Here is a 25,061-nt window from a genome sequence, read left to right as displayed (position 1 = left end):
TTTTAGAATTTTTGAGAATAGTATAAGTTGGTTGCTCTTTTTTGTTGTTGCTGTTTTTAGATTTCCTGTATGGGAACAAACACATATAGGATGACAATAAAGAAACTAGGAAAACCTAGTAAAATAATTTGCAGTCAGGCAGAATCCATGGTAGTTAAAAAAACTCGCCTACATACTTCCGTCACTAAAGGTAAAAAAATATTGACGGTGAAAGCATCATCGATATCAAGTATTCTACTTTATTGCAGAAAACATTTAGTCGATGTTAAACACTCACCAGATTTTCAAGGAAATAAGAAAAAAGGGATTAACAATGTTTTTAGCAATGATAATAATTGATGAATGCTAAATAATCGGAATCGTGGAATGAGAAAAGAAGACGAGAAGCTTACCATGCGCATTGTCAATACCAGCTACCTACAAAAGATGGATTACAAACAAATCTTTAATAGACCCCAACATCATAAATCTAATCCGAAAATCTTTTACATCAATTGTTGGAAAACAACTACATGATCTTGCTATATCCCATGTTATTATCATTTCATGGTTTATGTACTGGGGAGTGTCATCAAATCTAAAACGATTTACATGTATGCTAATGCAGGCTATACTCCTTAATAAAGTACCAATGTCTGTCTAACAGAATTGGGTGAAATATGTCAACTTTAAAAGTTTATATGAGAACGTATTGTATGATAATAAGCTTGGGGATATCATGACATCGTTCTTAAATATATCGCGATAGTCCCATAAAAATAAAAAAGCATGACACTATATATCCCAAAGTTTAAACATTAATATATTTGGCAATACTATTAGTAAAATATCCCAAGTTGATCAAATCAGTAGCAAAAAATTATTCAAACATCTTAACATGAAATAAACTAAGTTTTGTTTTTACACTTTATACGGATGTTCTAAGATTTCCTTTAAACGTCTTTTTAGCAAACGATTCTAACAACACTTTCCACGTACATATATGTTTATCTTACCTCATTATCAGATTATTATGAGGGTTTACATAGAATTGGGATACTTTAAAAGTATGAGTCGTAGTGTTGTGTACTTGTGCAGGTTTATGTCCATGCAAGACAGAAGAAAACTAGAAAACTGACACGGTCAACAAGGCCCCCGCTGAGGATTATTTGAGGAAAGTGACATCTGTATTTGATATAGCAATGCTTTGGGCTAGTATACATGTTAAAGTAATAATATTCAAAAGATACATTGGAATGCAAACTTGTGAAAAAGGAATCATGAAGCATATTTGTGAGACACTGATGCAAATTTAAATTACTTCTGTTTGACACACACTCATTCACTCAAACACAACAGAATGCAACTAAATTCCAGTGTAATAGGGGATTCAAAATGGATAACTGGTACAAAATGTGGTACATACTATTCGAGAATGATTATGAATTTGATATATTGATGTCTAGGAAAAGGAAATTCTGATATCGGGGGTCTAAGCGTTTTCAAACACATTTGACAGGTTGGGACACTTCCCCTATTGTGATATATTCTCGCTTTTTAAAACGCGATTATCCCTCTTTAGCGAGAAAGTAAACATTATCATTAACAGGTGGTTTGGCGTCTTTATTGAAAATAATGGTAAATCTCGTGCAACACTTAATAAGTGCGACACACACTCAACATGACGCGAGTTGTTTAACACAGTCTGAGTCAAGAAATTGCATATCAAAGTTGCTGCGTAAGAGGGAAGCAGTCTGAAATCCAATACACATTGTGAGTGTTTTTGTTTTGATTAATATATTTGCAGAAGTATCAGACATTTTAGCACTTTTTCTTCTTTTCATATGAAACACGAAGAGATGTACTCCATGGATGGTTTTCTCGGTTGTATGGGATATATTTACTTTCGCTAGAGAGGAATAACCGCGATTTAGCGAGAATATCTCGCTGTAGGGGAAGTGTTCCCAACCTGTTTGATAGAAATCTATAGAATGTCTTTACATACATACTACATAGGTGATACAGTTTCCATTATTCCTAGCTGAAACATACCGTGTATGCGCTAAAACAAATCATAAGCAAATATCAAAATACTCACGTAGAAAATGTGGACCTTACCGTCAACAAGCGCAGTGAAACACGGCATTTCGAGATTTTCACCGACGAAAGTTCGGTAACAGTAATGAATAAGGTACACTCATTTTGTATCTATTTTGTGACTTTCTTTATTAAAAGGAACAGTTCTCAAAGTTGTAATGTGCAATTAGTACATAATTCAATGATTATGAAGTAGTTTCACTTTGCAACCGGACATAAGAAATTTTATTTCGGATTCCGATCCGGATCGAGAGTTGCTGACTGGGAATGACGTGTTGATTCAATATACATGTAACGTCAAGCAATTTTTTTTATATCACATTAAAATAAAAAACAAAATATACACATACACAATGTTGTAGAGTTATTATTTTGTAAATTTTCTATATCAATAGAATACATACCATAATTCAAATTGAATTATCTCCCTTAGACAGTGGTAAATAGATACAGTCATAATAAGAAAGATGACATACAAAGAGACAGATAAAGTGGGATGACCCTAAAATCTATAGGTATCTTCCTCTTATGGTAAAATATTTCTGTGAAAACTGTACAATGAAAACTGTTAGAGTTATCGTGTCACAAAGAAAATGTTCATAATAACAATTATAATGACATAGACAAAGTGACATGACCCCAAAGTCTATAGGCGTCTTCATCTGATTGTAAATTATTTCTGTACAAAATTTGAAAACTGTACGATAAAATTGTTTGAGTTATCGTGTCACAAAGAGAGTGATGGGGACAGACGGAGAGACGGACAGACAATGTGATTACTAAAGGGCTTTCCGCATTTCATGCGGGGCCCTAATAAACAGAATATATTTGATGTTGAATAAAATTGCCAATAAAGGAAATATACATACCAGCATAATATCGATAAATTTTTAATGTTGCACGTACATTTCAAAGCATACATGGTAGAGAAATCAATGTTTCTTGTACATTAACAACATATTATTAATGTATTTTCTCTGTATTCTAACGAAAACAGATAGGTCAAATTGTGTAAAGTTTTCATTGAAGCCGAGTACTTCTCTTTTTATTTACCACAGTATAGAACGAAATAAAACGGAACACTTTATAACATTTTAAAGAAAATTATTTACTCGGAAACTATAATTCACAAAGAACGTGACCCACGAACCATGAAAAATGGCCTAGCCTGGGATATTGATAATTTCCGTATATAATAATCTTCGGAATATAGGCTTTCTAGAAATGTTTTTCTTTTTTTCATATATTCTATACTTTTTTGTTAATATGACGTTGAAAATTGTGGTATTTAATGTTAAAAAATTAACATTTCGGGATACACGTCACAACAATAAACCTCCAATGACCATGTACAATGTACATAAACCTATAAATCTCTGAATATATCAAGTTATATGCACTCAAATAGCTAGAATGGCTTATTCAATGATCATAATAAGCATTTTTGACCAAATTTGGGAAATAGAAATAAGAAATATTTTGGAAATGATGTTCAAAGCCGTGATTGTTCAACTTTACTTTTAAATTATTTTTACTTGAATTCTAAAATACTGAAATAAGAAAAATAAATATAGTATGTAGTATATTTACATGGTGAAAGAAGTGAATCATTGGAACAATTGTGTTTCATATCATATTCCATAGTTTTGGGTTTTTGGGTTTGTTTTTTGTTTTGTTTTGTTTTTGAGTATTAAAACGACCGAGTATTGATATCAATGGTAACGAAATAAGTTGACACCGCGTCTCGTCAAAACATGTTCAATTCGAATCTACTCGGAATTACACGTTCAACGAGCATTTGCTGTGAAACCTGATTAAAGGAAAATTACTGTAGACACCTAATAGTAAGTATCAAATGATCTTTTTTGTTACATGTACATGTAGATTTCATAGCGTGAATAATAACAACACAACACCGATATAGGGGATCAGAGTCAGTATATTATTGACTCTGAGGTCTTTTAACCAACAATTTTAAATGTTTGTGCAATACATTATTGACTGACAGAACTTAATTCATGAGCTGTGATCTAAAAATCTTTCAGACACATTAATATAGATTTGAATAGAATTACATCTAGATACATATTTGAAATAGAATATATCCTAAGGCACTGTAGTTTTTAATTGTTTGGATTATATTGCATTTACATGTAATGTATACATGCTTGTAAATGCCACAGAATGAGAAATAATCTAAATTGGCCTATTTTCATAATGTTCCCAAAAATAGAAGTATCATGTAGATCTATATACAGGAAATAACATTTACAAATCATGTTTGTTGTTTGTTATTTGCCAGTTAAGTATCATAATGATAATACTAGTAGTTTATAATAAGTAATTATTCTGCTAAAATCAAATACCCTTTTCATTGTCAACAAATACATCACTGGTAGAAAGGTTATTAAGCTTTTATCTAGCACAAGTTTGCATATTCTACAGGTTTACATATGTCAGCAAGTCCTCAAAAGCAGCTTTAGGGGTTCCCAGGATATTCTGATGCTCACTGTTAGACTTTCACTGTTGTCAAAATCCAACCTTATTTTCTCTTTTCTCAAAACTTCAGCTCTCAAAAACTTAATTGATTAATTATGTCACTCCTGTTTTGTTGAACATGGTGTTGTCAGTAATAGGTTCAAGTTCTTCTATGTCTTGTTATAGGTGATTTGTACAGAAGCGAGCCCCGGCAGGAATGATGGCCTCTTTTGAAATGAAGATTTCATGCCTTACTCCTACTGGGACTACAACTAACTTTGGACCTGGTCACTCGCAGATACAGCATGAAGTGTGCCCTCTTGATGTACATGGGAATGGGAGTGATACAGAAGGGGGACTAATTGGAAGAACTGCTGCTGCTGGTGGTGGTGCTGGACTGTCTTGAATCTGTGGCCTAACTGACTTTATATTATTCTGTTTAATGTGGGAGCAACACACACACTCTGGCATCTATTGCACAGAAAATCATGATCAGATGGTGCCCTCCCTATCAGAGTGGTGATCACTGTCCTATATTTCTTTGAAATCCTGGATCTGTGTTTTGGTTTTACTCTCCATGGACAATTGAAACAGAGAAAGAATTTGGGACCACTCCTTGGCATATCTGAAATATTTATGTCATATACATGTACATGTAATTGAAATTATACAATTTGGGTTGGATGAAAATCTTATCTTCATGTTAAAACCCATTAGCCTAGGTTATTTTTCCTAAAATCTAATTATAAATCAATTAACTTGTTAATTAATGCTTGGTGAATCAATTAATAAATTGTATTCAAAAACTTGGAATTATTTTTTTTCCACTAATAAACTGAAAATGTGTATCTTCAAATGTTTTGTTGATTAATGTCAGTGTGAAATATAGAGGGGGTATGGGGTTTACAACAATGTATATTACATGGTTAATTTATTTCTATTATGTAGTCCATGTAAATTTCTGTGGAAACAAGGAAGTTATTTATATTCGGTCTTTCCTATCCCGGAGTAGGAAAGACCGAATATAAATAACCCCCTTGTTTCCACGGAAATTAAGTTCATGAGAGACTGAAATCTCCCAACCTGGATCTGTTTAATGGACCCTTCCAAAGTTCTTTTTTAAGGAAAAAGTAAACCATTTTCCTAATCCAAAAAGAAAACTGGTGCAAAAACCATGCACATCTCCATACATGAAATAATATAAATAATAGAAAAATTATCAGTAGTATTGTAATACATTTTTGGGGGTTGGGGGGTTTGCTGTTTCACCTTTATAGATTGGTTTTTTTCCTAACATTTAAAACATATCTTTTCAATATCAATTTTGTCTATAGCACAAAATAAAAATTCTAAAATCAATTAAAGCATTTGATATACGTGTGTATATATAAAACAAAACGAAAAAAACAAACAAAAAACTAGGATCCACCACTAGTAAACTATGTTTTCCATTTAGAGTTATTGCCCTTCAATCGAAAAAAAGTAAATATAATTAAGTAAATACTCTACATTTCAACACAAGTTATGTCAAATATTATTTAACAAGATATACTTTGATATGTATTTAAATTGACCTACTTCATTAAAAACAAACTCTCTGTGTGTTTTTGTAGGTTTCTTTCCACGTATATACAAGGGACTTATGAATTTACGAACTTAAATAGTTGAAATTGAAAACAAAACAATATTTATATCTACTCTGTTCGATGTATGAATATCGTGCGTTCAAATTCTCAATTACAAATGTAAAATAGATAAAGCTAACAGCCGTGTTTGACATTGCCGTAATATGCAGACATTTGTTAGTGTAACACGTTGCTACAACTTTACAGTTACGATTGACAGACTTCATATTTTATAAGAAACTTTGAACTGTAGCCTATAATAATTAAACGTACGGAATTTGTAAAAATTGAGAGAACCAATGGACAAATTCATACGATAGAACATACTGTCTGAATATATATCGCACATCTCCATGCGTAATACATGTGTACATGCTGGGCCTGTGTTCTATCGTTAAAATGATGATGTCCTACGGACCGATTGTGGTGAGGGCCTGTTCCGAGACACAGATTATTCTAACTAGGGTATTCCGTATGGCCGTATAAGTTTGTACTGTACGTTTGATTCGAACATTCATTCTGTTTCGAACAATAAAATTTTTAAAGTAACAAAAGGTAGGGAAATCGGTACTTTTAAAGCCATCGGAACGGACTTCGGAATCAAACATACATGTACACGATAGGTGTAACCCCCCCCCCCCCCGTACCTTTTTACCATAGGCCACGACTCTCATATATTTACTCGTTTAGATATTGATTTTTTATTTTAAAAAATATATAACAACATAAAAACTCACCTCTTTGATGTTTCTTTTTGAGTCGTATCAACTGCGTTAGATGTATGTATTGACTTCCTTGGAATCTGACGTTTCCAGACGACACTTTTGTTATTATTATTTTTTTTTTTCGACATGGCCGCATTGATTACGAGTTAATTTTTTTAATGGAAAGTGTTAATCTAACTTTGCATTTTAATTTTAGTTTACAAAATTGAGTCGTGAGTAATGCGGCCCATGTGAATTTATAGACTGAAGTTGGCAAATTTATGCGATTTTCCCGGAAAACGTGAAACTGCGGTAGGTTTGGGCATTTACTTGTGTGCTTTAAACATCCGGTGTGAGGAAACGATTGCGCAATACAACTTGGCTCATGTTATGGATAAAAAATATAATCTTAGAATTATTCTACAGTGTTCTTTAATTTTTCCAAATTTGGTAGGCCAAAAATGGCATATTGTGGGTCATGTTCTTTATGTCCAAGAATTGCTCACAACACACATTCCCGTTACAACTAGCACAACCATCAAATGTGTCTTACTTCCTTTTTTCACCCTGCTTAGTGCATGTCTCAAAATGAGATCTTGGCCGATCCCGATGAATATATTATGACACATGTTGACGATGGCGTAGTTTTAGTTCAAGGACTATAAGCTGATATTTCATTTTAGATATGTAAAAAGGAGTAAGTTTCTGTGATATCAAGTTAATTAATTTTAAATAATATATGTACTGATTTGCTGATTCTGTTACACGTGTAATCAAATATATATGCAATATCACAATGATGAACTATCACATAAACCAGTGCTCACATTCGACATTGTTTTCTAAAAGTTAATTTTTTTTATCATATATAATACAAAAATCTGTATAATATTTTGCTACGTCAACTTCATTCCAAATTATGACTTTTCATACAACAATTGATAAAGGCACAATATCTAGCGAGTGGAGTATGTAAAACTTATACGGTACCAATTTTGATGCGCATTTCGACAAATAATGTCTCTTCAGTGTTGCTCAACCGAAATGTTTGAAATCCGAAATAACTATGAAGTTTTAGATCTAAATATAGCCAAAAACAGCGTGCCAAATAAGTGGAGCCAAATTCGTCCAAGGATAAGAGCTATGCATGAGGGAGATAATCCTTAATTTTGAAATGAATTTCTAAATTTTATAACAGCAATTAAATATACATCCGTATTTTCAAGCTAGTAACGAAGTACTTAGCTACTGTTATATAATATTCGTATATAATGCGAGGTCAAAATATCGCAAAAATTCTATACAACTAGATTAACCTATTACTCCATGAATTCAAAAGAAATTATAATATTTACAGTAATTTTAATCAGAAACTGTTTCCTTTCTTATTTGTTGATTTTTCCCTATCATTTGAATGTTATAACCCTTATTTTTAGACTTTAAACATATTCTATCCGAGATGCGTAAAAATGCTTATCTGCCATGTAAGGGGTTAACCATATTTAATAGTTTTTATATTGCAGTTACAGTAACATTTTCTTTCATTACTCGATGTTTATCATGTTTGTCACATATTGATCAAACACAAACAACGAGACGAGAAGAAGATGGTCGTATTACTCTCTATCAAAATTAATGAATGGTTATTTCATGCACCAATAACACACTCTGCAGAATAAAATCGTAAACATTGTTTCGTGGAATTTTAACTTGGAGTATTCCATGATGTACCTAATGTCTGAATGTTATAGTGTCGAAAGATACTGAAATAACAAGAGTACTGCACACGGTAAAATATACGCCCGTTAGACCTTAAATCTAATATTTGTATTCGTCAATTTTAACTTGGAGTATTCCTTGATGTACCTAATGGTATTCCCTAAAAATAGGAATGATTAAATACAAAACGTACCTGGTGATTATGTTAATAAGAGTATTATGTATATGGGTTTTATTTTCTGTAAATCTATTATTTCTCTGGTATTTCACAATATACCTCTTATCTCCCTGAAGCTATGCATTTTCATTGTACTATTAGATTACACATGGATGATGATCAAAGTTGTGAATCAATGGGTCAAAACAAGGATCAAAACATGTACTTACAGATGTTAGAGTTGACATAGATGTCTCTTCTTTTGTGTCCCTTTTCTTTGATCGAAGAAATGAAGGAAACGGGAATAATTCTGTACATCCGTCGACTAAACATTTTCCTAGTTTGATTTCTAACGAATTGTCCAGACTTTCCATTTGCATTCCACAAGTGTTGCAAAATAAATGACGGCATCGAATAATTGCAAAATCAGCCTTCAAAATAAACAGGGATCTGAATGTTATAGTGTCGAAAGATACTGAAATACCAAGAGTACTGAAAACGGTAAAATATACGCCCGTTAGACCTTCAATTTAATATTTGTATCCATGATGAGAAAAAGTCAAGAAAACAAGTTGACCCACTTTGACCCCTAAAGTAGTTGAAATGTGAACATATTATGTATTTCTCTGAGAGGGAGATTGTGACAAAATTTTAAATAAATGCTTATCAGGTATATACATACATACATACATAAGTACCAGGGATAACACATGGAAACTCGATAGCTTAATCCAATGGGGTTCTTTGATGCACATATGTTTGCGCAAGGGATCAATACCCGAATTCATAACAAAAAATCTGGAAAAAAACCAAGGTTTGTTTCTACTAAGTGAAACTACAACTTCGATCTTTCACCATGACAAACAATAAGCATCCTCCGCTTAGCATAGAGTGTATGTGCACCATGTTTTACGGTCCTAACTCGAACGGTTCGGCCTGTATCTTGCATACAAGGTTTTCTTACTAAGTGATGTTATCATGTTGACCTTTGAATTTTCTGGACTTGAATAACAAAAGGCACCTTCTTCTTGGGATGTTGAGAATGTGTCCCACCTTTGACGTTCCTAGCTCCAATAGTTCGGTCTGTAATCTGCCTATAATGGTTTCCTATTAACTGATACTACGACCTTGACCTTGAAAACCAATCGGCATATTTGTCTCATAATGATGATTAATGTACCAAGTTGTAAGATACTAGATCCAATAGTTCGGTCTGTGTCTTGCCAACAATGTTTCTTATTAACTGATACTACAACCTTGACCGTTGACCTCTGACCGTCAAAAACAATAAGTATCTTCCTCTTTTCATGGTAATGAAATGTACCAAGTTGTAAGATCCTAACTCCAAATAGTTTGTTCTGTATTCTGTCTAGAGGATTTTATATTAACTGATACTACGACCTTGACCACTGTCATTGAAAAACAAAAGATATCTTCCTCTCATAATGGTGATCAAATGTATCAGGTTATAAGATCCTGAAGCTTACGATTTACTTCGCATTTTGCCTACAAGATTCGGACAGACGAACGACACTATACCATAATGCGAACGTGAAACATTAAGAATACAAAATCATCCAATATGAATATTCTGGGGAGATCACGTGATACGGGCAGTGAATGGACGAAAATTTATCTGTCCATAGTTTTGATCATTTTCGTCATCAAAATCAGATATCTACCTGGATTATTTTGACTTAGAGTGTTCCTAGAGGTAAAAGATAACTGTACCTTTTGATGTTTGCAATTTGTATCGTAGCAGAAACTTTTTTAAAGAGATTGTACCTAGTGACGCAAGTGAGTAAATATTCACATTTGTGTATATTTGTGTTATCACAAAATGCAATGGCAATGCCAGCTAATAAGTTGAAACCAGTCTTTTTTGAAGAATAGTGAAATACAAAATGATAGAAATAATAAAAGTTCTGACTTTGAGATTGCAGTGCAATTCTTAAAAAAAATCGATGATGTAAAATGCATTCAATCAAACAGAGACCTGTGGCGGAACTATGTGGACTCTTTATGCAGTAGATCTAAACTGATCAAAGAAGGATTTGATCTTAGAAGCAGGAACGTACAGGTTTATGCAAACAATCCGTTTTCAACAGATATCAACAACACAAATGAGCAGGTATTAAAATTAACATCAAAGACGTCCTTTTGTCCGTCGAGGACTGACGTAGGAAACATGCTTGATCAGTTCAAAGTTTCTCTATGCAGCGAAATAAAATACGAAAAAAAGAAAGAAATCACAGTACGCTCAGAATAAATGATATCTTGAATGGAAATATATTCGTATATGTTAAACCCTTTGAAGAGGGGGGGGGGAGGGGGGAGGGGGGGGGGTACCCGATCCTACGTGTGCGCCGGGATTCGGTGTTTGTTATTTCATAAGGACCAACCCTCTCCCAAGCTTTCTCATAGATGTACAAACTGTTGGAGCAATGAACACTTTACAAATCAATATGATATCGTTCAGTGCTGCAAAGCCTGTAAAAAAAACCCGGTATAATCCAGGAGATGAAAAGTGTGAGCTCTATACAGAGGCGGATCCGAACATTAGTATTCCATTTAGTGGAAAAGATGTCATTCTTTCAAATTTTCATCTTAACGATATCAACGTATTCGGTGTTGAACACAAACCATCGGAGCATGCATATCCGTACGTAAAGGCAGTGCGTTCAGGTGACATTCCACGCGCGACGACTATTCAAGCTGTACCCACTGCCTTAGATGCCAAACAAATCGGTAACAACATTTTGGCTTCACAACATTTCATTGAGTCCCTATACAACATCATAAAGGAAATTGTGGAGGCTCAACTATCTCAAGTTCAAGAATTTTACAATGCTTTGAAAAATACACACCTAAAAGCTTTGTTCGTACAAGGATTTCTGGGGATCGGGGTTTAACAAAACTGATACAACGCACACTGATAAATCCGATTCGCCTGGTGAAAACATGCTAGATGATATCATTACCAAGCTCTCCAAAAACAAAATGCACCCGATGCCAGCAGAATACGATACAGCCGTAGAAATCGATCACAAAATGAAATCCTCAATTCTGGCGAATCAGATCAGAACTTTAGCGTAATGAATGATTTATCCATTATATCTCTCAATGCTAGAAGGATGAATAGCTATGAAAAAAGGCCAAAACAAAATCGATTGGTTAAGAGACACTAATGTTAACATAGCTTGAATTCAGTAAACGCATTTTGTTTAGAAGAATCAATCGAAGTATATCAGCAGTTCGGCAAATGTTTTCATGCTGTTTCGAATTCACTTCATGCAGGGAGTGTGTCAGTTCTATTTAACAAGAAATTCGTAGCTTAAGTATTTCATATTCAAAATCACTGTCAGAAAGTTACAAAAAGTTTGTCATGGATCTAGAAAAATAAATACAGGATATAGAAGATAAACTAGACTTGCGCAAGTCTCTATGCTGTTCAATTTTATTACCCTATCATTTTCTGTGTTTCAGAAGTCTAAATATCATTAAACGTCGCCAAACATAGAGACTTGTAAACCATGCACAGGGCTTATCAGCCTCCTAATTAAACCTATCATCGTGTATCCCTCTGTAGGGTGTTTTATGACCTTTCCCCAAATCAAAATGTTTTAGTTTAGCTGTTGCATTCCTAGTGTTTCTATATGGTGAACTCACATGGCAGTTTCTACACTGTGAATTTTTTTTCAGTTTTATTAGGTCACCTTAGTAAACTCGGGTGACCTATTGCAACTCGTCTGCGTCCATTGTGCGTTAACAATTCTTGATAACTACCATTCCAATTCTATGAAGCATCCTTGGAACATGGGGGATATGAATTGTAATTTTCAGGACTCCTATACTTCTGGGGCCCTAGTGCAGTGCAAAAATTGGCCAATTTTCAAATGTCTTCTCTAGAACACCACACATGTATAATAAAAACTAAATGCATTGTGGTATAGATCAGGAAGGACTCTATCAAAACTGTAAATTTCATCATCCTCGGGATATAGTTTCTGACCCCAGGAAAGGACCAAACGTGATATAGTATTATAGTGTTTATGTAAGGTGAAGATAACGAACAGTGATCAATCTCATAACTCCTACAAGCAATACAAAATAGATAGTTGGGCAAACACGGACCCCTGGACACACCAGAGGTGGGATCAGGTGCCTAGGAGGAGTAAGCATCCCCTGTTGACCGGTCATACCCGCCGTGAGCCCTATATCCTGATCAGGTAAACGGTATAGTGTTAAAAAGTCATAGGTTTTAATGCTATTGATTTGGGAAAAATTCTGTGATTTCAAGTTTACTAAAAGTTCTTTAGAATTTTTTAGAATCCGCATTTGATTAACACCACTTCTGGCATATGTAGTTGCACAGTAAGTTTGAAGTTTCTCCTTCACAGCTGTTAACATTTTCGTGAGGAGCAAAGATAGGGGCTTGGTAGAGCACTTACTGGATCCAGCAATGTATATTTGTTTGTAAGGGTTTTTATGTAGTTTAGGAATCCAGTATAGGTACGGAAACTCATATTCATTCGACCCATTGACTGGAATATTAAATGTGTCTAAAACTGAAGCATGATTTTGAAGAATTTCATATTTTGAAAGGGCATTTGGAGTATAAGTATGATTATCAAAAGTGGAATTAATGCCATGTTCGTTTAAAATACAGTTGTAATAATGAGCCTTACAAACAAAGACAATGTTGTTACTAGCTTTGTCAGCTGGAACCAAAACATATTCATCATGTAACCTATCTAATTCTTTTATCACTTCTGGTTTACTAAACACAGAAGGATAAATGGTACGTACTTTTGTTTTCATGTGTCTAATGCGGGATTTTAATATCCCTCTTATGCTTTTAACCCATTCTGACAATGTATGTAAAACGCTTAGATAACATCTTCTTTTGTGCTATTGATACCAAATTGTAACTAAATGGATATTTAGAAAGAAAAGGTAGTCCTTTACTAAAATTGTAAATTTGATGATCTCATGGGGTAGGTGTTTTGGTATCAGGGTGGGGCCAAAATGGTCAGTTATTAAATGTGTGAAAAATAGAACTGTTTTAACTTCTTGATAACTACTGTTCCAATTCCTTTCACATTTGGTATGAAACATCTTCGGGACATGACGTAAAACATCATTCAATCGTCAGGACAAGGGGGACATACATTATAAATTTCAGTACTCCTGTACCCCTGGGGCCTTAGGGCGGGGCAAAAACTGCCAAAAGTAGACCAATTTTCTCAAACTCTTCTATATAACCGAATGCCTTTTAAGAAAGGCTAAATGCTTTGTGATATAGAGCAGGAAGGCCTCTACCAAAATTTTAAATTTCATGATTCTAAATGGTAAGGCTTGGTTTCAGGGTAGAGCCTTATTATAGTGATTATTGTTTTTATCATTTGAAGGACTTCTTTAAGTTTACTGATGCAGTATAAAAACTATTTGCATAATTTGGAAAAGCAGAAAAGAAGGTACAAAAAATGTTGAATTTTGCAAAGTTATTCCAGGGGATCATCAAAGACAGATTATTTTGTGCTAATTGAAAGATATTACTTACACATTGACATTAATCCAGACACCCATACTGATAGAGTTTGCCTTAAGTGTGCAAGAGAAGTCAATAAGGTGAATGAACGTGTTTTGAAACTTAAGACAAACTATAAGTGAACAATAGGAAGTCTGTTGCAATCCTATGGACATGGGACATCTAAGAGATTAGTTTCTGGTTAAATTTTAAGTCACTTATAGTCAACTGATTTAATCCTTATGATATGGCTTTAGAAGATTAGATATTTCCGTGTTCATTTTAATTCAGAGAAGTTTTAATTGTTCAATTCTGTAACATTTTGGAAATCCCCATAGCCATACATCAACTGTCAACTTATCAGCGATTCTGCAGCACCACACTGCAGTGTTGTAATATGATCCTTTTACCGACCGTATTCTGGTCGGTGATTTTGCAGGGTTTACAACTCTCTATGTTTGGCATTATAAAACGTATTAAAGAGAGCAATGATTATTAAACATAGAGACTTGAGCAAGTCTAAAGATAAACCTGCAAATGAAATTAATATGAAAGAAAAAAAGGCCCTTGAAAATGAACTAACTCAACTGCATGACAACAAATCAAGGTTGGGGTCACAGATCAGATATAGAGTAAAAGGGATAGAAAAGGTGGAAAAATACGTCTTATTTTCTCATATTAGAAAATTACCATCAATCAGACACTGTTATTAGAAAGATAACAGAACAAACAGAAAATGATTAAAATGATAATGATATTTAAAATGAAATTAGTTCATTGTATGACAAACTATTTGAATAAAAGCACATTGATGATAATGAAATATAAGATTATTTAAATGAATTGAACATTGAACACAAATTAGATGGAAACGAAAGATCTTTTTGCCATGATATACTTACTTTTCAAGAATGTAAAGAAGCAGTAATGAATCTCAAATATAATAAATCACCCGGGATGGATGGAATTCCTGACAAATTCTATAAAAGCTATTGGAATGAAATTAAAGACATTTTTATGCAACTCTTGAATACACGTTTGAAGTTGGTAATATGCCCTTTACACAAAGGTTCTCACTTTTATCATTACTGTATAAAATGGGAGAAAGAGATGAGATTGATCACTGTTCGTTATCTTCACTTTGCATGAGATAACAAAAATATCGATTGATTAGCTTGACAATTCAGATTACAAACTTTTATCATTCGTGTTATCTAGAAGGCTACAAAAAGTAGTTAATAATTTAATCAAGGAATACCAAACTGCTTACATTAAAGGCAGATTTATTGGATTTAGTGCAAGGATTATCCTTGATATATATGAATTTTGTGAAAACTCAAATTACCCAAAATTTTTGTTCTGTGATTGTGAGAAGGCTTTTGACTCTTTAGAATAGAAGTATTGTATTGCAATAATCTGTGCTATGTATTTGATATTTAGTTTCCAACAATAGCATTCCACCAGTACTTGAGGGTGACCTGTTCCTCGCTAATTCTTGTTAGGGGGTGGTGAACTGATTGTGATTGTGTCCCCCTGCAACAATATGGACCAACCATTGCTTTATATGTAATAAGTGTAGATTAGATTTTGCATACTGATTTCCTTTTGTAAAAGACACCTAAATATATTTTGTTTTGTCTTTTTATTATTATCATTATTATTTAAGATAAGGTTTGTAACATTTTGACATGTAGCTAACAAAGTCATGTTGCATATCAGTATATTAAGTAGGAATTTATCTTTTGAAAATTGACTCTTTGAAAAAAAATCGCCCGTGTCGTTTTTTGATCAGATGGGGTTGGGGGGGGGGGGGGGTTGGGGGGGGGGGGTTAGTAAAAATGACACTTAGAAATCTGTTTTATGTCGACGTTATGTAAATGTTAATTAGGCAAAATTAAGACCATTTTAAGATGTACTAGAGAAGAATCTTTTTTTTTATTCTTATATGATCATATCAGTTGCGTTTTCTACATTTCAATGTTCATGCGATAAATTGCTCTATCAGCGCAAGTAGATGTCATAGCATTGAAATATCAAGTGCATGTAATTAGAGTGCACTGTCAGGTTTATTTTAAGAAATGCTTGTGAATGTCATAAAAAATCCTAGCTTCGTTAATGTCGAACCTTTTCTTTGAGGATACTATTCACAAACAATGATCGATTATAACAGCATCAAAATAAATCCTACTTTCCCTAGCAAGATTCGCAGAGATTACATGGTCACAACATAATTTTAATGGAAATTAACCGTAGCGCATACTACATATGTATATATAAAAAATTGTAACTTTTATAATATCAAAGAAAATAATTTATAAATGATTATCTGAGAAACATTACTATTATTTTGTCATAGAGGGTTACAGATACGCTGCTTGACACTTGACAGTGGTAGCAGATAAAAGTAAATATGATATTTTCCCTCGATTCAAATATGACGTGACACATTTTTTCATTATGACGTCATAAAGCGCGAAGTGCAATGAGGTATATCGAGAATGATATCCCTGTTGTTGCAAACCTTACTTTAAAGCAATTAATGTGACAATGATTTCCACCGATATTTCGTCATTTTATCTTTACCATGAACTTATTATTTCATGCTGCTTTTTTAAATTGAAAAATATTGTAATATAGTAAATCTTTTAAGTGTAAAAGAAAAACAATCTTATCAACTATACTATGTTTGATATCGTGTAGATATACTTCTTAAATATGCATATATGTATGATTAACACATCTATTTTTTTTCTTCATAATTTATTCAACATATATACACAGGTTGATAACAATGACTGTACTGTTTATATTGACTGTAATTATTGACTGGTACGCAGTAAAACAGCTGAATGAAAAGTTTAACTATTAATTCATTTCAGCCAGGTTAGAATCAATTTCCCTTTTTTGTATTATACATCTGTAATTCTTTTCTTCTGCTGCTTCAAATCTTGCATATTTGAATTGTTAATTCTTATATAGGTAGTCTGGCAGTAATGGTATGACATCATGAGAGTTAATCAACATGATAAATGATGTATAGAGACACTGTCTGAAGACCTCGAGTGAAAGGCAAGGGAAATAGATGATCCAGTTCCTGTATATCTGAAAAAAGAGGAGGGATACCACAATATTGACGATGGATCAATTCAAGTTGGTCAAGATGGTCAATTCAAAGTTGTGAAAATTCAAAAATAATAATTCAGATATTTGTTAGAAAAATATAATTCACTGCATATATATTTTTGAACTAATATTCAGGAATACATTGGAGCCTCAATAATCCGGACACTTTGGTTCCCAGCAAAATCGTCCGGGTAAATGAAGCGTCCAGATAACTGAATCGCATATTTCCTATCATTACATGAGTAACCAGTATGTGTACTTTATTAATGCATATTGAATTAAACACATTCTATCATTGGATTAACCATTTACATTAGTGAAACAAATACAATGATGTTAACATTTACATGCATTTCAATGGACTAAAATTGAAATATACGTGAGCAGTGTATTTGCCTATGCTTACATTGTACATGTATATTAGCACTATAAATAAATCTACAAAACTGTGTACCGTATGCACTAAAACAAATAATGAAGCACTATATGTAACTATAAATGAATAAATCATTAGTAACTAACATAATCATTTGCACTTCAAACATTTCATCACACTTTTACTTCTTAAAGAGGCCGGTCATTTCCATATGTCACAATTTACGGGTTCGGTGGTCTGTTAAAACAATCTTCATCGTCCAAAGTTGATTTACGAATTTCGTGTTTATCATGTCCGTTAACTGACATATCATCACATACCACCTACTTGTAATTTAAGGGAAGTGCTGACAGGGTACAGACAATCGCTTCAATTAGATATTTTGGCTTGTTTTCTTTATAATTTACGACTTGCTAAAATTATCCGACAAACTTTTCCTTAAAAAAATACCGTCCGGATTAACGGTACAATTTTCAATGCATTTCAATGTTTTCTAGTAAGAAATGACCGTCCGGATCCGGAACGCGAATTTCCGGATTAATGCAAGGTGAAGATAGCGAACAGTGATCAATCTCATAACTCCTACAAGCAATACAAAATAGATAGTTGAACAAACACGGACCCCTGGACACACCAGAGGTGGGATCAGGTGCCTAGGAGGAGTAAGCATCCCCTGTTGACCAGTCACACCCGCCGTGAGCCCCATATCCTGATCAGGTAAACGGAGTTATCCGCAATTAAAATCAGTGTGCCAAGAACGGCTTAACAATCGGTATGAAACACGTCAGACAGCATTTGACCCAATGCGAGGTTGTATTGACGAACTAGATCGTTATAACGACCATAGAATTTGCGAAATGCTGACCTCAATCGAGACTGTTGAAATCCCTGTACCATCAACTTGTTTGTCAGTAGCTTACCTCGATTTAAAAACTGACTATACCCAGAACAAGCTCTTGCATATCGAATCAGTTGAGATATATAAACACCATATGCAGGTGATAATGGAATATTGCTACATAAATGTGGGAAGTTGACGATGGAGAAGCTGAAATCATCCCGTTTGTCATACAGTTGAGTTGTCAGTTTACCGTTAATGTCTACTTTCAATAAAATATCTAAGTATGAAGCAGAAGTGGACGACTCTGTGGTGTCCTTTATCTCGAGCTAACAGGAATATATCAAATCGACATATGAATGAAAGCTATCATTGTTAATAGACAAAACGTCATCGATATATCTAAAAGTCGAATTGAAGGTCACAGCGAGAGATTTTTTCTTCTCACGTAGAAGTTTTGAATAAATTCTGCTTCATATGAATATAAAAAATAACGTATAAAAATTCCGTTCCGTAAAAAAATCGTCCGTAAGGTGAAGCATCCGGATTAATGGCGTCTGGATTATCGAGGCTCCACTGTACATGCAGTAATTCATATCAAAACTTAATCTATGAATTTTCATAACGTTTAGCAATAAGATTTACTATATTTATCGTACTTGTATCTAATTTCCCTAATGCATTATACTCATGGGAGCTTGCTTGGATTCAATGTTCTGACATGAATCCGAAAATGTGCATATTTCATCACAAGACACTTAGCATGCGTCATGTTTAAAGCAGACTCAAACAAGATCTAGCAACATAATATTTGAATGAACACAAAAGGTCCTTCTTAAATTTCTTCTCTGCAATATATGGCACTTAATAGGATTAATTCTTTTTTTCTATTTGGTTGATATATACAACTGTACAAGTCAATTAACTTTTCCGAAACTTTTGATGCATATAAAGGATTTTATCTGTACTGCTACATCTATGTGCACGGAATGGAAATTATGTCGCTAAAAGGAATATATCTTAATCATGATCAGATATATTTTGTTCAATGATAACAATTTGAGCAGTGATCACAAATACTTCTGACACTGGACTTGTATCTACTAGAATCACTTTCGTACTAAAATTTGCTTCCTATCAAATGAGTCACCTATTACAAATGAAAGACTTTTGCCACAAGTACCAGTTGATAAATAATTATTTTCAAATATCAATGTTTAAATTAGGGAGAATATCATTTATAACTTAGTAGATATGATTAAATTATACTCACTCGCATAACATTTTTCTTTTGTCTTGGTTAAATTTGTCGAGTATGTTGATCATTCAAGTAATCATATTCCAAAGTTTCACATAATCAGCATGGTCAGTCAATCACAGATGATACCACTATCCTGTTGATAGTTTAATAGCAAACCATTCAGACTAAAGCAGGTCATATAAGTACACCATCAAAGCTCCTGTAAGATAAATGTCTGGCTTTACATGCACGCATACATTCATGCATTGAACACAAAATTTTAAGTTCAAAATTGCTTCACTTATTTCGTACAATGTTTAGGTAAATGTCCAGTACAATATCTATATATATCAAGCTATATAACTTTATAAAATTATATGATATAGTTTAATCTAGCTAATTTAAATCTTTTATGAAATTAATTTCTAAAAGTGCAAAAATCCTATTTCAATGAAAGGTGAAGATAACGAAAAGTGATCAATCTCATTAACCATATAAGCAATACAAAATACATAGGACAAACACGGACCCCCGGACACACCAGAGTTGGGATCAGGTGCCTAGGAGGAGTAAGCATCCCCTGTCGACCGGTCACACCCGCCTTGAACCCTATATCCTGATGAGGTAAACGGATTTATCAGTAGTCAAAATCAGTGTGCCAAATACGGCCTAACAATCGGTATGAAACACGTCAGACAACATTTGACCCAATGATAGGTTGTATTGACGAACTAGATCGTGACTGACCGTAAACAGTACAAGCTCTAGCGTATCGAATCATTTGATAGATCAAAACACCATACGCAGGTGATAATGGAATATTGCTACTTAAATATGGGAAGTTGACGATGGAGAAACTGAAATCATGCCATTTGTCATATAGTTGAGTGATAAAATTCCATCCATGTACATGTAATCTATACAGAATTTTTAAAAACAAACAATGCTTTGTAAACTACATTCATCAGAAATATAATTGTGATTCAAAATGTTACTTGCTACTTAAAGTGTCTCACTACACCTTGAAAGAGTTTCTCAATTCAGCATGAAATGGTTTAATCATGAATGAAGATCAACAAAATAATGGATATTAAGGCAATCAGATTTTACATTGTGTAATTTCTGTGGAAACAAGGGGGTTATTTATATTTGGTTTCTTTTACGTCATATATGAAAACAAAATAAAAAAAATTTACAGAAAATTAAAATTAGTGAAATTCAAAGGCTTTCCACAAATTATGACATTGGTTAAATTTGTTGATAGAAAAAACAAAAAGAAAAACAGCTGTCCAGGTCTATATTTGCATTCAGAAAAATACAGCGAAATATTTGTACAACTTTTCACCTGCACTAGGAATGAACGAATACATTGTACTTATGTAAAAATAGCCTAACCACCTCGTTTCCCCAGAAGTCAGTACTGGGCATGATGTCGGCTTTATGAATCGCTTTAAGACATTGTGTTTTTTTAATCATATACACCATTCTACAAAAAGCAGTAATTATTTGGATTTACCTATGTGGTAGTTTTCACCGAGTCTAATACGTTTTTTTTTCCATATCTCACCATGGCTACTGCTGTATTAGATAGGGTTCCTAGACAGCCTTGTGCATTTGTAAGTTATACTGCAACATCGACGTCTTGACTAAGTATTCTGTAGAATTTGACCAATGGTAGCTCATCAAACGTTGATAAACAAGTACGTACCTCCATCCATCCAAAACGTATACAACAAAACACGGAGTGTTGGTAAACAACAAGAAACCGGAAGTACTCCCGCTGAACATTTGCGAAGCGGCCTGACTAAACACAGAATAAAAACTGTGATCTGGAGGAACTCGAAACACGGCTATTCGAATGTCCAACTTTTACAGCCTTTCCATCGCAATACGATCCCAATCCCGATGAATATAAAAACGTGAAATAAAAAAGATATCTATTTAACACCTGTCCATTCAACGTTACATAATTCGGACCTAATCTGTAGTTTGCCATTCTGAAAGAACACTGTAAGATTCAAATGAATCATTTCCGGCATAACGGAAAAGTTTGGACAACGAAAGGGACAGAATGACAGAGAGAGGGACGGACGGAAAGTTATATCCCCATTTGGTTTTACTAACCGGTAAGTGAATTATATCTATGATGCATGTGCATTTTAGCCCTCACTCTGGTACCAAAACTTCCACGTCTGGATTTAAAATTTTAATTAAGGGATACCTGCTCCTTCTGAGTATCCATGTAGTTTCAATTTGGTATCAATGCATTTTTGAAAAAAAAAACCCACTATGCAATACGTATGAACCCGGTCTGAAGTCAGAACCACTACCCATGGAATCATGAAATGTTACAATTTTGGTGCATGTATGCATTTAATCACTTGTTGTCCCGGGATTGCAGGAGTCATGAAATTTTCAATATATGTCCCCTTGTCCAAACGACACTTCATAACACAAGAATTGGAGGAACAGTTATGAAACATTAAAACTGTTCAGTTGTTAACGCATGATGGAAGAAGCACGGTGATTAATAGCAATTGATCACCTGAGTAGTTCAGGTGACATAAAAGTAAGATCTTATTCACCTCGTTTGTGCAATTCGTTGTTGAACATTTCAAAAAGAACAAAGTTTGATAACCATCGCTGTCGACGTCATTTCTTTTTATTATGAACGGCGTTTCCTGTGAATATACAAATTTACAGCAACAACTATTAAGAAAAAAAACATCCGAACTGTGCGGTTGTTTCATTATGATTTTCTACATCATTCCATAATGCACTTTAATATAAGAGCTACCTCTTCCGTTTCTAAAGATGAACGCAAGTAATCAAAATAATCTTCCGTTGGGATTCTTCCATTACAGCATACCGTGCATTCCATCTTCCCTTTACAGTCAAATAAACAACGTTTGCAAAATCCATGATTGCAAGAAAGAATTTTGAAAACAGCCTGTGAAAATGAAACATTTCATAAAAATATGTAGGTTGTGAATGTGAATATATATTATAATACATGTATATGACTTTAAAAAAAACCACATCATGTATATCACTGTTCGAAATTTTTACGACTGAAACTCGAAAGCAATAGACGGCATGGTAACAATAGACATAGACATATATATATATATATATATATATATATATATATATATATATATATATATATATATATTACCTTTCTTGAACATTTTCCACAAATTCCCTTGGTTCTGACCTCAAAGTACATTGGCATCTGTAAAATATTAAAATCTGATACGAATTCTCTACAAAGGCAAAGTAAGATCCTGATAATTGATTTTGATGATGATTCAAAACAATGTTTTCAAAAGATTAAAACAACAGTAAGGTACATGGTCATATACAGTACATGTAATATGTATACCTGAAAATCATCTTCCTTCAAATAAAGGTTAAATTCTATATGACCAGATGACTTTTGATTTAAACCATTATCCTATAAATATCAACATTTATCCTATGAAAACTATATACGAAGTAACATAGTGTAGTAGCATTGTTGTAAATTAATTCTTTTATGTAAATTTCCACTTTCCTGGCCCAGTAGTTGTTGAGAAGATTTTTAAGGATTTCCCCCATATATTTATATGTAAAACTTTGATCCCACATTGTGGCCCCATCCAACCCCCGGGGGCCATGATTTGAACAAACTTGAATCTTCACTATGTTAGGAAACTTTCATATACATTTCCACTTTCCTGGCTCAATAGGTTTTGAGAAGATTTTTAAAGATTTCCCCATTACATTTATATGTGAAACTTTTAACCCCTTTTGCGGTCCCATCTTACCCACGGAGGCCATGATTTTAACAAATCTGAATCTGCACTACCTGAGGAAGCTTCCTTATAAATCTAAGTTTTTCTGGCACAGTGGTTCTCGAGAAGAAGATTTTTAAAGATGTCTCCTATATATTTGTATGTAAAACTTTGATCCCCTATTATGGCCCATCCTACTCCCAGGGCCTATGCTTTTAGCAAACTGGAACCTTCACTACGTCAGGAAGCAGTCATGTAAATTTTCGTTTTTTTAGCCAAGTGGTTCTTGAGAAGAAGCTTTTAAAGGATTTTTCCTATATATTTGTATGTAAAACTTTGATCCCTTACTGTGGCCCCATCCTACCCCGGAGGCCATGATTTGAACAAACTATTGAGGCCCCATCCAACCCCCGGGGTTTGGGATTTTAACAAACTTGAATATACACTATGTGAGGTAGTTTTCATGTAAATATAAGTTTTTCTGGCACAGTGGTTCTTGAGAAGATTTTAAAAGATTTTTCCTATGTATTTGTATGTAAAACTTTGATCCCCCTTGTGGTCCCATCCTACCTCCGGAGGCCATGATTTTAAAACACGTGAATCTGCACTATATCAGAAAGCTTTCATGTAAATATCAGCTCTTCTGGCCCTGTGGTTCTTGAGAAAAATGTTTCTAAAGATTTTCCCGATTTATTTGTATCTAAAAATTTGATCCTCTATTGTGGCACCATACAACCGATGGGGTCGATGATTTTGACAAACATTAATCTGCACTATGTCAAGAAGCTTTCATGTAAATTTCAGCTCTTCTGACACATTGGGTCTTTAGAAGAAGATTTTTAAATGGCCCAACCCTATTTTTGCACTTTTATAATTATCTCGTCTTTGAAAGGGGCATGGCCCTTCATTTGAAAAACCTGAAAGCCCTTTACCCAAGGATAGTTTTGGCCAAGTTTGTTTTTGATTGGCCAAGTGATTATGGAGAAAAAGTAGAAAATGAAGGGAAAAAAAGGTATACAGACAGACGGACGGACAGAAGACGGACAACAGGCGATCAGAAAAACTCACTTGAGCTTTCAGCTCAGGTGAGTTGAAAATAGAGTAGAGCAAATACGGGCACCTGGAAACACAAAAGACAAGATAAGGTGCATAGGAGAAGTAAGCATCCCCTATTGACTTTTACATTTACCATACGTGTAACATATGGAGTCTTGAACAGGTAAAAGGAGGAATCCGTCGTCAAAACCAGTATGTACAGAATGGACTAATAAGTAGTAAGAAACACGTCAAACAGCTTTCGATATAATGACAGGTTGTATTCACAAGTAAGATCATCATATCAATTATAGCAGTTGCGAAATGCTGACTTTAAATACACTGTTGAAGCCATGCAACTTACTTTTCAATAGCCTGCCTTGG

General features: G+C 33.9%; 1 protein-coding gene and 1 long non-coding RNA gene across 4 annotated transcripts in view; one reads left to right on the top strand and one right to left on the bottom strand.

Annotated features, from left to right (window-relative positions):
• The window catches only part of LOC125674716 (uncharacterized), a 133,208-nt gene that overhangs the window by 12,830 nt on the left and 95,317 nt on the right, over positions 1–25,061 (bottom strand). For 2 of the 3 annotated variants that reach the window (XM_056159904.1, XM_056159903.1), the window contains 5 exons: positions 23,045–23,101; positions 22,664–22,816; positions 22,452–22,547; positions 8,990–9,190; positions 393–417 (listed from right to left, as the gene is read on the bottom strand). In XM_056159904.1, coding sequence (XP_056015879.1) covers positions 393–417; positions 8,990–9,190; positions 22,452–22,547; positions 22,664–22,816; positions 23,045–23,101 — 532 coding nt within the window. The remainder of the gene's footprint in view (positions 1–392; positions 418–8,989; positions 9,191–22,451; positions 22,548–22,663; positions 22,817–23,044; positions 23,102–25,061) is intronic. The other variant, XM_056159905.1, reaches the window with a different exon arrangement.
• On the top strand, positions 3,696–7,136 carry LOC125674729 (uncharacterized). Its single transcript, XR_007370227.2, has 2 exons — positions 3,696–3,920; positions 4,741–7,136. It is a non-coding gene; the product is annotated as an uncharacterized LOC125674729 (long non-coding RNA).

The sequence above is a fragment of the Ostrea edulis genome, chromosome 3 (genome assembly GCF_947568905.1).
Source record: "Ostrea edulis chromosome 3, xbOstEdul1.1, whole genome shotgun sequence".
NCBI classification, from domain to species: domain Eukaryota; kingdom Metazoa; phylum Mollusca; class Bivalvia; order Ostreida; family Ostreidae; genus Ostrea; species Ostrea edulis.
Note: the sequence above shows the minus strand (reverse complement) of the source record. Positions and strands in the feature narration are given on the sequence as shown.